The 16,431-nt window shown below is 39.8% G+C and overlaps 1 protein-coding gene across 3 annotated transcripts in view; it reads right to left on the bottom strand.

The window, feature by feature from the left end:
* The window catches only part of LOC116060454 (ras-specific guanine nucleotide-releasing factor 1-like), a 31,232-nt gene extending 19,046 nt beyond the window's left edge, over positions 1-12,186 (bottom strand). The window contains exons 1-6 of one of the 3 annotated variants that reach the window (XM_031314014.2): positions 11,448-12,186; positions 5,320-5,426; positions 3,564-3,711; positions 2,628-2,720; positions 378-631; positions 165-244 (exon numbers count right to left, since the gene is read on the bottom strand). In XM_031314014.2, coding sequence (XP_031169874.1) covers positions 165-244; positions 378-631; positions 2,628-2,720; positions 3,564-3,711; positions 5,320-5,426; positions 11,448-11,723 — 958 coding nt within the window. In that variant the 5' untranslated portion in view covers positions 11,724-12,186. The other 2 variants (XM_035999326.1, XM_035999327.1) reach the window with 2 other exon arrangements.
* Positions 12,187-16,431: the final 4,245 nt, after the last annotated feature.

Below are 16,431 nucleotides of genomic sequence, written 5' to 3'. Positions count from 1 at the left end.
CCATTATACTGGTGTACACACATATATATATATATATATATATATATATATATATATATATATATATATATATAGATGGTGGCAAAAGTCTCACAGGTAGATCTCAAAAAGACTGCAATATCTTTGTTTTTTATGTGCGATTTAATGTTGAACTGTGCTCTTACCCAGCACCAGTGTCGGCCAGCTGGCTATCCGGGCCTTCAGGCCCTGGTAGAAGATCTGATGGAGGAACATGATGGTCTCACTGATAAAACAAATAAGCAAAATGGTGGTCATCAGCTTTTGTTCTAGTGTTCTCCCTCTCTTGTTCACAACTGTTGGCAGCTCCCCCTGCGCCGAGTCACACCACAATCACAACCAGTCTCACCACCAGCCACCTGTTAAGGAAGATGCTGCTGACATCATCGTGAGTAATGGGCGGCTTCTTGGAGCTGGCGGCCATGCGGAGCGGCCGCAGGAAGTTGTTGACCAGGATGTGGAGTTGCTGGACATATTCAGCCTCGGCCTCCAGCATGCTAAACACCACCTGGTTCCTCTTCCTCATGCTTTCAGCGTGGGGTGAACGGATGTAGTCCTGGATGATGGTTTTCCACTTCCTGCGGCAAATCCAACCTCGCAGGAAACTCTGGACCTGTCATAAAAAAAGGTTAGCACACAAAAGTTAAGCTACCTTTTGTATGTATGTGTGCTTATACACACAAAAAAAGTATTTAGTCCTCCAACTTAGTATGCACCTTTGGTAAACATTTGGAGATACCTAATTTTAGGACAGCCATGATATGTTAATATACTGTACAGAATTACATTGAAAATAAGTGATCTGGGAAAGTGGATTCCAATAGTCACATAACGTTTTCGTGTTTAATTTAGTTTATGTATTTAGCTCATTAACTATTTAAGACAAATAGCATTGTTTACATTAAAGGTCCAGTGTGTAATGTGTTTAGTTGTTCATTATCAAAATCTGTGTTTCCCGTTCACAAACTTGTCCTTTTTCATGAATATTTACCACCACCATCAATTCTAAGTATTCCTTTTGGCTTGAAATTTACATTTGCATTTGCATGAACTGGGGTAGACGCTCCATATTCATGCACCATCTTCAAATATGTTAGCCGGTAAGGGACATACAGGACATACTGCTCCACCTTTCGCGTTTTCGCTGTCACATGATAAACTCGCAGGTGCTGCTAATGCTGCAAATGGGTATCGTAGCTTCCCGGCCCCGGCAAGTTTGAAGAAGGAAAGATGGAGGACAACACGTATTCAAAATCCAAATTTCAGGAACAGGAGGAACTTCTTCTTCGCCCAGAAAAAGAAAAAGGATATTGAAAAGAGCAAGAGACTGTAATACATACTTTGAACTGCGTGGTGCGAGATAGTTGCGATATATGATCTCAATGCTAGATGGGAGAAATTCCTACACATTGGACCTTTAAGCATTATTAGATATAATATATAATATCCTGTCACTGTAAATATTCCTTCCTGGTAGTAAATGTAAAGATTTAGTGAAGAGGAAGGCACACCTTTAGTTAAGTCAGACTCAGATCCATATCTTGAAGACAATATCTGTCACTGCTATGAATACAAGCTAAAGCTGGTTCTGGTTTAAGGTGTGTTAGCGGCATTCATTGATTTTTTTGGTCACTTGGGGGCAGCACAACAAGCTGTAAACACTAAGATGACACAATGACTACCTTATAAAGTTGCAACGGAGAACGTGCTTGCAAACAGTTGTCTGTTTACACATCCTGCAGAAAGTTGTGTTTCTGCTGACCTGAAAAATGTAAGTCCAATATTCATTCTCCTTTAAACTCTGTTCTCCCCAACTCCTGAGAACAATATCTCCTTCTTTAGTTGGTAAATGTTCCTCCAGATAGTTGCTAACTTTATCTATCTATCTATTTGTTACTGGGTGTGTGAATACAGCTCAGAAAACTACTTTGCACATCTACAACTTCAGACAGGTGCGTCGGAGAGTAACACCATTTGCCTGAAGATGGTCTTGTACCGAAACGTTGCCTACTATTAAACTTTATATAATGTTTGCAAGTTAGATAGTGTGCAGGAGTTTTCTTTGCAAATGTTTGAATACAGCTACCTGCTGCAGCTGGAAACAATGGTTGTTGAGCATTGAGAGTGAACCAATACAGAAAAGGTGTGGCCCGGCAAAAACTAAAACACTGAGCTCAAAGATACTAAAACGCTCTGCAGAGCAAAGGGGAACTTCATAATTAGGTGATAATAATATGTAGGTTTGTCACCTTAGCTTTAAAGTAATTGGCTTTCCAAAACTTTACAAACTCTCCAACCTTATTAAGGAGCAGGCAGCTGCTTAAGTAGAGCTGAAGACAGAACAAGCTGGTGGTTGTAGTGGATGAGGAGCTCCCTGCTGTAAATGTGAGTGTGAGCTTCCCTGAATAAATGAAGGTTAAAATTAAACCTGCAGGTGCCCAGAGATGATGTAGTTGTTTCAGAAACCATACGTATCCCTGCTGGAACAGGTCAAACTTTCTCTCCCTCCTTCCTACTTGGTCTTCTTCTTTGCATTTTTTCTTGATAAAGAATGAAGAGTAGGGCTTTCTCCTTTAAAACTGCACAGCACCAAAGCAGTCAGATCTCACCTTTTTGATCTTCTTAATCTCGGTGTCATCTTCACTGGGAGGTACCTCTGGATTTGACTGGATCTTTTCATTGTCCTTGAGCAGTCCAGCGATCTGAAACCCAACACAAATCGAACATTGCATTGACTGAGTGGGCAGAGACGAGTACCTCACACTGTATGCAGCTATAATCCTACTCGTAATCTTGGTTCATATCATATTCTCTCACTGCACTCTGTGTTTTTATTATGATTATGAATGCTTTATTCAGAGTATTTTCTTTACTTGGTTTTTGTGCAACTTTGTTACCGTCCGTTCACTGGTTTCAAAGAATTCATGTATGAACACACTGTACCAGCTGCATCAAAGTTATTTTATTCAACCCTGTTTCATTTACTCTCCATTAGACTGACACATTATGTGAATAGGAATAGACCAGAGAAAAACAGCTTTTAAATAATAAAGGACTGAAATTGAACAAAACAACCCAAAATCCATTACTACTAGGCCTACATGTTTTAGCCATGAAAAGTGAGACAGTTCATTATCATTCTGTGGTGCCGGCTGCAGAATGAATGATCAGGTACAATAGAAGTTGATTCATGCATATTGAAAACATTCAATTCAATTGGAGATAGCCATTAGCACATTCAAGAGAGGTGCATTTGATCTAGTTTAGACTGAATAATTAGGATACAAAACACTCCACAGTATTGCAGAGCCTCTAACAAGGACATCCCGGGGGTGCTGCAAGCTGTGATGCTCGCCATGAACTCACAAAATTGTGGTTTGGAATCTGGGTCTTGACCTTTGTCCATTGCCCTTTCTGTCTTTATACTCTGTGCCTGACTACTTTCACTTCCATCTTTACTCTCTCTGTCTCTCCACTGTGTGCATACAGTAACACAAAACATACACTCACAGGTATTACTAGCATGAAATTACAATACAGGTTACCTCTGATTTTAGCCGCTCTATCTCGATTTCCCCATCCTCTATCTGTTGTCGAAGTTGCTTGGCAACCGTTTTCTCCGTCTCCACTATTTGGAGTAGATGAAGATACTTCTGCATGAGGGTCTCATGCTCTGTAGCTAGGTTCCTGTAACTGTACAGACACACACACAGACATTGTAAGGACCTCATTAACGTATGTTTCATGGGCTCTCCATTGCCTTATCAAAGCAAAAGCAGACTTCTAAACGACATATGTATGAACCACAGACCTTACGTCCGCACCAAGCACAGGCACTTACACAACCAATTCTTCAAATACTTACGGGCTTAGCAAACCATGTGCAAAAGCTGCTTCTGCATAAGCAATAATGCTGAGCATTACCCAGTTGAACAAAAGGGTTTTAGTTAGTTTTAGTAAACAGCTCGTTAAAGTGGAATGTGCTGAAATAAATAAGTGGTAAAAAAGAAACTCAAAGCATTAGAATAGGACATCAGAAACCTTTATAAAAACACTATAATGATATGCAAATACAGATCTTCATTGCCCTGCTGTGTATTACATGCTGACATTTAGAGTGATTGTATCACTTGGCTTTCATGATCCTTATTTGTCTCTGAATCTTAAGGGGACATTTACAAACTTTTGTAACTCTATTCTCAGATCTGTGATCCTACAGGGATTTGAGTGACAATCTGAAGCCTGGCAGAATATATAGGAGAGGACATCGTGGTTGTTTACATTCGGTTGTAGTCCTTAGCATCCTAGTCAGCTTAATGAGACTTTTGAAGCTAACACGTCACGCTAGCAGCATGGGTTCTAGGGGTGGCAACACAGAAGGAAATATGTTGACCAATTTCCAATATTGGAGCCTAAATGCAGCTTATTGATGTTGACTAATTAGCATGCAACAATTAAAGTTCATATGTAAAACTACTGTAATTTACATGATTCATTGATTTAGAAGGAATTGAAAGAATATGTAGAGTGTTTATAGGTTGATGTAGTTACAGAATATTTACAGTAATGCAATACGTTAATTGTTTGATTCCTTGCACTCAAAATGTGTGTTTTTATATTACACATAAACTAGCTAATTAGCTAGCTAGTACGCACACTGACGTTAGCAGTGCAGGTTTCCATGGTGAATGTTTGTTTGTAAGTTAGAAGGAAACTGCAGCAGGAAAACTAATGTGGTTGTTGTTCTGTGGCTCTTGTGTTGTGTAGCTGCTGTCTGACACCGTGTCACTGGTTTATGCACGATTTGATTGGCTGTATCGAAATAAACTCCCCATCTATGTAGACGGATATCAGATATTCTGTCGAATTAAAACTAGGAGGAGCCACTATGAAACCAAAAAACATAAAATACATATGTTTTTCTATTGGTTTCTGATTTTTGTTTTTCAATGGGGGAACACAGAACAAGTGATATCCAGGGCCGATATGTATGCCGTAGCAGATAAAACCATTTTGATGCTTTTAAGGGGAAACATTGTATCTCCAGTTTTGATGATTTTAATGCCTTTCAATAAATTTAAAAATGACACGCTAATCTATGGGTTAGTACAGTTTTTCAACCCGATAAGCTCTAAAAACCCTTTCAATTTCCTACATAACAGGATACACACACACACACACACACACACACACACACACACACACACACACACACACATACATTCTTAATAAAATCTTCATCCTTAGAACATCCTTGGCTAAATGTGTGTATGTAGGTGAGAGGTCATGTGTGAGAAGTACCTGGCCTGTATGATGGCAGCCACCCACTCATCACAGTCCTTGACGTCCTCCGTGCGCAGCTCCAAAGCCTTTTGGTTGTCATGATTGAATGTGACCGTAAAGTAGTACTGAAAATCGACATGATGGAAAGAGTCAAAGATTTGTTCAGCATATAATGAGACAATCAGAATATATTGAAGGATTTAGTGATGTACATCTTTCACTAAAACACTTTCGATATGTACAGTACAATGTGTATTTGATGATCTGCAGGAAAACCTATGGAAGGGAAAACCTTTCACGATTCGTCATCACTGACCGCCTTTTTCTTAAACCTGCATTTTGTTGATATTAAAGTTGTATATTTAAACACATGCATGCCCATGTGTGAATGAGTAGGAGAGAGACCCGAAGAGAAAAGTCTTGAGAGATTTATTATACAGCCTCTGTGCATTCTGCCTGTAACCTGGCAACTCACCGCTGAATTGGTGGAAGCATCTCCTGACGCCGTGTTTTGTTTTGCTTTGTCCCATTGGCTGCACTTTAGTGACAAACACCTCTGCGTCCTCACCCGTTTTTATTCCCTCACCAATTATCTCCAGTGAGCCTTACAGGTTCAGTTATAGAAATTATGGCAAATGCATGTGGAATTGTTTTCTAATAGGCTTATCAGATAATATCCTCAAATCAACAAAGTGGTGGTCATTGCAATAATAGTACAGCATTTTGTGGTAGAAACACATCAAATTATATAACACTGTGCATTGTAAATAAAACTGCACAAATCTAATATACTGGATTTTTCATCCCCCCCAAATGCCAAGAACAAATCATTTGTGAAGGGGAGTAATGTTCCATATTTCCTGATGAGCAGCAGAATGGTCATTTGTCAATAATGTGCTTCCTATCTCCCGCTTTCTGTGAACTGGTATGTCAAGCCTTTTAGACAGCTGTATTTAGCTCCAAGTCACCAGAATTTTTTGCCACAGAGACATTATCTCACGGTAAGTGAGACATCGTAGCCCATAGTAAATTGTTGTTTAAAATCTATGAGCAAAAGTTATTGAATTTCACCTGGAAGAGAGAAAAGATTAAACACATTTACTTATGTAATCATTATGATAATAATGGTTTCCAATTTTATCTCTAAAACACATTTTGATCCTTTTTGCCCATTATTGTCCAAAAGAATGTTCTTTTCTTTTCTTTTAAACTTTTTTGCTATTATACATATGTGTATGTCTAAAATGTAAAGCCAATGCAGAAGTGCCTCAACCCTGCATTCTATCTAATTTCCAGCAGGGGGGCGACTCCACTGACTCCAAAAAAAGTCAGATTAAAGGTGCTCTAAGCGATGTCACGCGTTTTTTTAGGCTACAGCATTTTTTGTCACATACAGCAAACATCTCCTCACTATCTGCTAGCTGCCTGTCCCCTGAACACACTGTAAAAAAAATGTGGTCTCTGTAGACAGACCAGGCTCCACAAACGGCAACAAAAACAAACTGTGCCAACCTGCACCACGAAACATAACAAACAGAGTTCCAGCCAATAACAGACAAGAAGGATTTGGTGGTGGGGGTTGGGGGATTAGTGCGCGAAAGGGAGGGGGAGGGGACGGGATGAGGAGGAGGGAGGGGCGAGCTAGCCTCCGTTTTGTTTGACAATACTTTGAACGTCAACAAGAAGTGACCTCACCCAACATCGCTTAGAGCACCTTTAAAGAAGTCAATGAGAAATGGACCCTAATTCTCACTTGATTTACTACCTCAGTAAACATTTTTTCTAATGAGGTTGGTCTCAATCGCTAGTTTAATACAGCAATATGTTCATGTTATCAAATTATGGTCCCATTTTAAAAAACAAATAGAAAATTAAACTTTGGAACATTTTGGTCCCCTAAAAATGTCTTGTTCAGCTTTTTGCTGGCACCTTGCCAACCAAAGCTAGCTAGCTAGCGCTAACATAAGCTGGTAACTTAATGGAAGGTTTGCCGATTTTCAAAGCAGATGAACAGCAAGAGTGCCCGCCAGCAGTTCCCCGTTTACCTGCCGGCAAAACTCAGTCGTATTGTTGAGAATTACTGTGATTACTTTACAGTGCCCATAGTCATGCTGTTTTATAAAACTATTTGCTGTATAACCTACACTTAAAGATTATACTATACATTCATGAAAAGGTTTAAAGAAATCTACATAAAATCACCCAAAACAATAGACACGTCACAAAATATGAATATATATACAGTATATAAGTGGAATAAATAAAACTGTTAAAGCAAAGCCATATCGAGCATTTCCACTTCACTCCTCCTCTACCCCTCATCACCTCACATTTCTCATATGCCCATATTTGCTGTACTTGCTAAGTGAAGCACAATGCCGAGGCATGTTGTTGCACATTTCGTTGGCCCCTTCAAATGCACTTTTTCAGATGCAAATAGGGGTTGCCATAGTAACTGTGGGCTTAAACGTAGCTCGCCTTCTAAATGGGGAATAAGAACATTTAAAAAGTAGAACACTCCAAAGAATACAATGAGAATGGAGAGACAGACGGAGAGGGAGGGAGAGAAAGATCTTTTGCCTTCTTGAGGAATGAGAGCTATAAAAAGCGCTGTAGCCCTGCAAGGTGGCAGTTGGCTTGGCATCTATTCGCTGCATTGTCCCTCTCCCTGTCACAGACAGATAAGATCCAGTACTCGCCCTGCCATTCCTCCTGCAGCTCTGACACACACACACACACACACACACACACACACACACACACACACACACACACACACACAGAGACACACACAGAGACAGAGACAGACACACACACACACACACACACACACACACACAGACTACATGCACACACACCACTGACACACTCAACAGGAATCTGCATATGTAACAGGTTTATGTCAGAAATCTCAGACCTCTACAGTCTGCTCATTGACTCGAGTGTCATTATTTGTTTTTCCAGAGTGGGGAAAGTGAAAAGGAAATCTGTATGCCCTCAGACACCTGGAGCATCTTTCTGTCCTCATTTCACCTTTTATAGATCAACATCGGCGTATGCAGGAGGACACAGTGAGGCAAATACAGACTTCAAGCCATGCACGCACGAGTCCTGCAAGATGTCCAGATGTGTGGAGACATACAGACATGTACACTGGCATGATTGACTGCACACTCTCACACATGAAAAGCACGTATTTGTGCAAAATACACATCCAAATTGTATATATGTGTGCACAAAATTTCAAACCCCCACTCAAAAAACACATACTGAGAGAATTTATTCCTGACACATATTATGTAAAGGGACACGTGCTGAACAGAAGACTGTGATATGCTAATTGAAGGCTTTCAAATTCATTTAATTCACTGTTGAAATAAATTCACTGGAGCAGCCTGCACAAACAGCTGTCATCATAGATGTCACTCAGTCCATTTTTTATCCCCAGTATAGAGCTCTTGTCCTAACACGGTTTAAGTAAATAGGCTTGACGGTGAGCAGTTCTTTAAGTTTAATAGTTTACGCTATGAGAGTGACCAACAAGTTCTCATAACTAAACGACAAAGTTGGTCGTTTAGTGCCTTCCAAAACAATCCATATGACGGTATGGTCTGGTAAATTTTAGGCAATTAAAACTACTTGGTAAAAAAGAAAAAAGTCTAGGTAATTAAATTTTACATGACTGCAAAATATTGCTTTTTAGGAAAATGACAAACCACAAGTGTTTTTTTTCCTGCTGAGGACTGTAATCCCAAAAACCTAAATTTGACTCTGTTACAGAAAAAAAAAGATGTCTAGGGTAAAATAAACTTGTTCTGAATCGTCAAGCTTCTGCTGGCACATCTGTATGGCGCCCTCTTGGTGACACTGATACTAATCCTGACAGCTCTGCCAACAAAGAGCAGAGAGCAAGTGTTTGAAGAACATGACGTGACAGCAGAGTTCAGTACCATGGACAGCGACACCAGGTACAGCTAATGAAAACAGACACATACAAAACCTGCAGGAGCCACCGCACAATAGTCACTTATAATGAATTTATGCTGCGTCTATCCTTTATTTGTCATTTGTACAGTCTTCAGACATATAGATATTATAACTCAAGATTGGGTTCCTAACCAGACAACCTACAGTAAGATGGTAAATTGCCATAACTGAGAAGCATATAATAATTCAACAGATTCAAGAATGTGTAAAGTTAAAGGTTTAGTCTGACAGTATAGCATCCAAATTCTGTTCATGCAAATATCATTATACAACGTTTTAAATAGAGATATTTTAGCTATTAATATTAAATAAGAACTGCCAACGCATGGTGCATGTTCAATCAACATAGGTTAGGATAGATATGAAATTTTTGATATGATTTTGGTCATATCCAGGTAGAAGTTGACGATGTATTGTAGCACTCAGTACATTGACATTTTCTTCTACAGAATCTAAGTTCTAGTTGTCTAAAACTGAACAGATTTTAAGGTGTACCTTAATATTGCACTGAAAATTAATTTAAACAAGTTTTGGAAAATAAACCTACTCTGAACACCTATGAAACACAATAATGTGAGCACCCATATTAGTCTGTTTGTCTTTCCAAATCTATGATGGCCTAGGGGTTAAGGGGTATGTTCCTGATCATGAACTACAACGTACCCAGTTCCTGTGTGGCCAGGGTCCTCTGTTGCATCCATAAAAGGCCAAAAAAGATAATCAAAGAAAGACAAAACACTCCAATGCCATGAAACAAACATGGTGTGTGAGTTTACAAAATGAAACTTTGTTGCCTTTTATTGGTTGTATCAGTTTTGTTTTACAGGCATGGTATATAGTGTGAATATAAAGTGTAACCTGTCTGTGAGGCCTAAAGTCCAGGTTTTCCTACATTCTAGTGAAAACACATACATACACTCGAAAGGAAAATAACTGGCACATTTCACATGTTAATGGAATTGGTGGAAAACAGCGTTTGCCTTATAAATGAAGATTATGAGGACTGAAAAGATAAAATTACTAATCACTTTGACTTTTGACTTCAGTTCTTTATGGGCTCTGCTGCAGAAAAAGACTGCAGCTGGCAGAGCAGATTTCAGAAGGTGACTGCAGTCATAGCTCACAGCAGCTTGACCACTTTTCTGCCTCTTAAATGCTTTTATGCCACAAGGTTTATTCCTTCGAGCAGCAGCCTTCCTAACCCCTCAAAACTGTTTCTCTCCCTGCTTTTACTGAGATTATTTCTGACCCTGTCACACTGGCATTAAAAAAACAAACAAAACTGAGGAAACTGTAGCCATCACACATCCATGGCACTAAATGCCAGAGGAATTAAAACAAATGGGGGATGTACTGAGAAACAAAATGATACATTGGACATCGTTTGGGTTTCATTGATGGCTGTCGTTAACAAGCCCGTGATAATGAGAGAGCTATCAAATGAACCAAGCCGCTATGAACCGGGGAGAGCAGTTGCCAAGGTAGGATGCTATTAATATCAAGACAAGGAATTAAATCAATACGTCAAAACGACAGGGAAGAGGGCAGCTCTCCTCCGCAAGATGGCAACCTGCAAAGTTTGGAGTCTGTTTTAAGTTTAGGCTACTCCTGATGTCTAAAAATACATTATCTTATGTAAAAAAAAAAATAAAAAAAGTGCTGCAACCAATATTAGGATGATAAGTGAAAGGAAATGGACAAAAGTAAATAGTTCTCGTGTTTGCAAAGTTTCACAGACAATTGCATTTATCCTGTCAACTTTAAACCACAGTATTTTTTTTGTATTTTGACGGGTTACCTTTGAGGCATGCTGTGAGGCTATTTTAGTGCCGAATCAAGAAAATCAATCAGTTAATGACGCCATTACGTAACACCGAACGTCATGTGAACATCTCTGGGACATTGTTTGCGTAATAAATTGGCTAGATGTTGGGATAAAAACAGCAACTGTGTCGTTTGCGATTTTGCTGCACATACAGAATACCTCCTCTTGTAATTGTTGCTTTCACTGAGAGCCACATTGATGAAAGCAAGTTTCTCCCATCAGGAGAAACACAACAGGCAGCAATGATGAGTGCGTCCGTTCAGTGAGACGGATTTACATTAACAGTGTCAGTCTGTCAGACTTATGGGAGCTCCCCGTGCGATCGATATCTTACCTGCTTCTCTAAGCATTCCTTCGCTGAGAGAGATGGTTTCGGTGACGGTGCCCTGTCACAAACACATCCCTCCAACAGGTACAGTCCGGAGGGGCGTGAGCTGGAGTCGTTCTCAAAATAAAATAGCATATTCTGCAACAAAGCGAACCACTTTGAATGCCATTTTGTGTTGTCTGAGCTTTTCTTACTCAGGCAACCTCGCCTCGTCCCATCCTTCTTGGCCAAAAGAGCCAGATAGGTGATGTGGCCATCATTGAGTCTCAAACCTTTCTGCATTTTGGCTGTGAATCCGAGAGGATCTGCGGGGATGCCTGCGGACTCTTACATGTTCTTCTTCTCAGCACCTCCGAAACACAGTCAGACTTGGTGGGCAGCAGCCCACTCCCGTGTGCCCATCCACAGTTGCCACACTAATGCCTGCAACGGCGAAAGAAATACAAAAGAAGAAGAAAAGGATGCACATACAGTATAGTCAAAGTTACGCATTCAAATGCAGTAATTCCACGCTGCGAGCATACTACAACAACCCCCGACGCCGTCTTAGAGAAGCCTTCCGCGTGAGCCCGAATCGCTCATGATCAGGACTGAGGTGTCCCCGTGCATAGCCTACACACGCGCACACACAGCATCCTGTTCTGTTCTCACAGAGGGAGGAAGCGCAGTCACGTGAGCCGTCCCCGGAGCAGCAGATTTCAGCACCTTGGACAGAAACTCCGGGAGCCACAGAGACGCAGCTTCTTCATGTGGAGAATCCCGAAGCAGATACACGTATTATCAGGCCCTGTAGACCAACAACAGCAACACAAACACACAAACACACACACACACACACACACACACACACACACACACACACACACACACACACACACACACACACACACACACACACACACACACACACACACACACACACACACACACACTGAGAGGAGTGTTTTCTTGAACCACATGTGGAAAGAGTCTTATTTTCGGATGAGGAATCAAGATAAACTCATTCAATAATAACACCAATTGTGTCAAGGGCTTACTGTATATCATGTATTGCTTTTGAATGTTCTTACTTAAGTTATTATTTAGTGTTTTTATTCATTTATGAAAGTTATTTACCTGTTTTCTACTTCTTTAGAACGTTTCTTGCACTTCAATCAATCAATAATCAATAATCTTATCCCTAGGGAGCAGGGGTTTACTTTATTTAATTCATATTACCTTTTCACACCGTGGGGTTAATAAATAAGACAAATAAAAGAGATGTTTACAATATAGTTCATACAGTAAATTTACCAACTGTAGCTATAGCTCACCCAGTAGAGTGTTCCCCATCTTTGTCCTTTTACTCAAATAGATTTTGAATCGAGAGCATTTACTTATAATAGTGTATGTTTACATTGTTGAATTTGAAAATATTCAGATGTTGTTTCAGCACTGCTGAGTAGTGAGTAGTTTAACTTTTTCTATCTTGGGGCTTTTGACTTTCAGTAATCCTTAGTTTTATTAACTTTATATATAATATACGCTGCATCAATACATATTATGTAACTGGCCCTACATCAGCTACAATACAATACATCCCTAATGACCCCTTTTAAAACTGAATAAGTGTCTGAGGGGTTGTCGTCTTAACACAGCATATTTTCTTCTTTGTGGTAGAGTACAAAGCAGAAGAAAATCTTTCCCACCACAAATCTCTCTCTCTCCCTCTCTCTCTCTCTCTCTCTCTCGCTCTCTCTCTCTCTCTCTCCCTCTCTCTCTCTCTCTCTCTCTCTCTCTCTCGCTCTCTCTCTCTCTTTGTCCCTCACCTTTCAAGTTAAGAGGATGAAAGTGTTACAAGAGCACACTTCCTCTGGCTCTGCCCATATTTACACTTCCTGTCTAATTAAGCATGGGTGGTGAAGCAATTCTTCACCCATGCTTCAGGGAGACAGGTAGCCACTGATGGTGAGCAGTAAGGCAACAGCCATATCAGATGGGTCAGTTTATCATAACTTGTACAGTGTGTGCTAATATTTTTAAAATAATCTCAGCTCTTGGCAGGGTTCCGTATTTACTCCCACAGGTGAAATTCCCTCAAGTTACATTTACTTAAGTACACACTGATTTCTAGGCATCACTAAACATTCACTCCCTTGACCTAGTGAGAATAGACCTGGATTAATTCCAGCAATGATATAATTTTAAATAATCTATGGCCACTAAACCTTTGTCCTTGTCTCTTTCTGCCCTTCCCTGCCTCTTTTATAGAACACAGAGAGCACAGAGTCCACTGCTAGTACATTTATTTACATATCTAAGAGGGCTAGAGAGATACTCATTAGGGTTGGCCCATAATTAATCCTGGATTACCATATTGGGGCGAGGACACACACAATGGTGTATTTCATCACAGGGTGTTTCACAGTGGTATCATTAAAAGGATCCAGGGAGGTAACAGGGCATAATTGAGTGAGCTTCAACTGCTCTTGTTGCTCACTTCAACCAGGTTTTTGATCTTTTTATTAAAAAGAAGAGAGGACAATCCACCATTTTTACATAAGCATATCTCATTTATTTTTCCCCTTTTTTGGTGCCAGGTACAGTAAAGAGTGGCAGCGAAGTGAAGGGAAAGAGATGCAACAGTGTGGAATGAGCTGCAATTCAACCCCATGCAGCCATTAGCAGACTGAGCCACCAGGACGCCCCAGGCTCAGCTCTGTTGCTGGGCTCCTTCCATCCCATAATCAGCCCCTCAAACAGGCATGGTAATGAGGTGGTGATTCTCCTCTCTGACTGGCACTGATAGTAAAGATTATTTTTATGGCCTACTTTTATAGATGGTATAAAATGGAAAGCGACGCAGAAGATTGGAGAAACAGAGCAGTGATGACATTTGACAAAGGTCATGAAGGGGATTCAAACCCATGAAACTGTGACCAATCAGAAAGCAGCTTCCAGAGCTGCCCACAGCTTGAGGTGTTTTTAGACATATTGTGCAACAGGATTTTCAGGCATTCTTTCTGGGTTGCTGAGTGTGTCAATAATCGTTTATTCATAAACAAAGCTGGGATGAAAGGGGGGTTAATGCAAGGGCATTAATAACTTGGGTTCAGAAAAACCCTCTGACCAGCTGGTAATCTCACAGCTTTTACATATTATTGCCTTATAAATTTATTTCATGGTGTGTTGGAAAAACAGTTGCAATGCAAATTCAGCAAAGAAAAGAGAAAAGATATTTGGAATGGTGTTTTTGGCTGACATATAAATCCAATATTCACTGTTGTTTTGGCTCCGTTTTGGTCTCCACCAACTATCTGACTAGATGGTAGCCTTTCTTTACCAGCTAGACTGTATTATTTATATGTGTGGAGTACCTCACAGCTTTTAACTGATCCTGTATATCTGTTTCACATTTGATTTCATGTGAATTTTACAGCTTTGCAAAGTTGATTGTGTAACAGATTCACATACTTCTGCTTTTGTTTCCTGAATTAACTATGATAATAGAATCAGAAATATTGACATTTTTCATTTACTGTCCTTGATAGTAATCAGTATGTCAGTACAAGATTCCAGATCTGCAGAAAAGTGTGCTTGCTGCTTGGTGATTGATAATACCGATTACAATGTCTAGCTAAAAAATGTGCCCTAAATATGGATTTTTAAATGTTTATTCAGGGCAGGTTTTTTAATGTGAACTGACCTATCAATATGGAAGTAACTGGATACCTGAAGCAGGAGGTATGAAATTGCTTTTTGTCACTGTCTCCTAATATGTCTTGCAAGTCAGTTTAGAGACTGAAGACCACGAATCCTCTCACGCCTTGCATCCATTCAACCACATTTATTGTCTGAAGTCACATCTCATTAGGGACACAGTCAGTCTTCACCGGAACATTGAAGTAATGCAAATACTTGCTGGGTTAGGGTAGCAGCCTTGGCACTCAACTAACGCTTGTCAATGAAACTGCTAAAAAAAAAAAAAAAGACTGGTAAGATTTCACAACAGACAAAAATATAATGTTGTTGGAAAATGAAAGTTTTTATAAAGGTTATAATGGTTTATAAAGGTTAAGAAAAATATAAGCATTGAGCTTAGACTTTTCACAATTCAGATCCTTTCACATAAAATACAAAAATGAAAATGACACGCTAAAAAATAAAGCATAAAAAACATGTTTGTTTGTTAAGCTTACATTTCTAAATGTGATCAGAAAATTTGTCTTTAAAGCCTCCCTGATCAGTAAGTGAAGGCGCAACTGGGGAATCATAATAGAAATATTCACCAAATGACAAACTGCCTTTATAATAAGTATGTATAAGTATAACACAAATCAAAAATTAGCTTTTTATATTCCTGCCAGGCTGTTTGTATCAGTGACTGTGTCTACTGCTCATTCTCTCTGATGGCAGATTGGCCAGTGTGGGCAGCTCTCAGACTCAGGGATTTGGCCGCACCTCCACGCACTTTGCTGTGTGCCAGGTACTGCATGCAGGGTCACCACCTGGCTGCAGCATTCTCAAGCCAAGCAGCATCAGAACTGACCAAAAGCCTGAGCTTTAGACAGGGAAGAACACAACCACAGATCTCACCCACATATTACCTATACGGTCCCAACAAATACAAAACCAAACAGGAGGAGTAGAGTGGTTAAAAGATGACTCAGACTCTGGGATTGCAACATTACAGAACAGGAATCTATCCCATCCTTGTTCTTATGTAAGTGTTAGTGTCTGTGCTGTCTATTCTGAGGTTAAGCAATTTGATATTTTGTAACAGACAGAAGTGACTTTTTTTAAGCAATGAGATATAAAAAAAATCTTAAACAGAACAAAGAAGAACAATGTTTGTCCCTTTGTTTGTACAATGAGTCATCATTTCAGATGTTATACTACATGAGAGAGCTAACAGCATTGGGACAAAGATATGCAACAAAACAAGAGAACATTTTTGTTCTCAGTGAGAGTCCTGGTGACATTGTCTGAACCAGGCCTTATTTGATTGAAA

The sequence above is a fragment of the Sander lucioperca genome, chromosome 3, assembly GCF_008315115.2.
Source record: "Sander lucioperca isolate FBNREF2018 chromosome 3, SLUC_FBN_1.2, whole genome shotgun sequence".
Classification (NCBI taxonomy): Eukaryota; Metazoa; Chordata; class Actinopteri; order Perciformes; family Percidae; genus Sander; species Sander lucioperca.
Note: the sequence above shows the minus strand (reverse complement) of the source record. Positions and strands in the feature narration are given on the sequence as shown.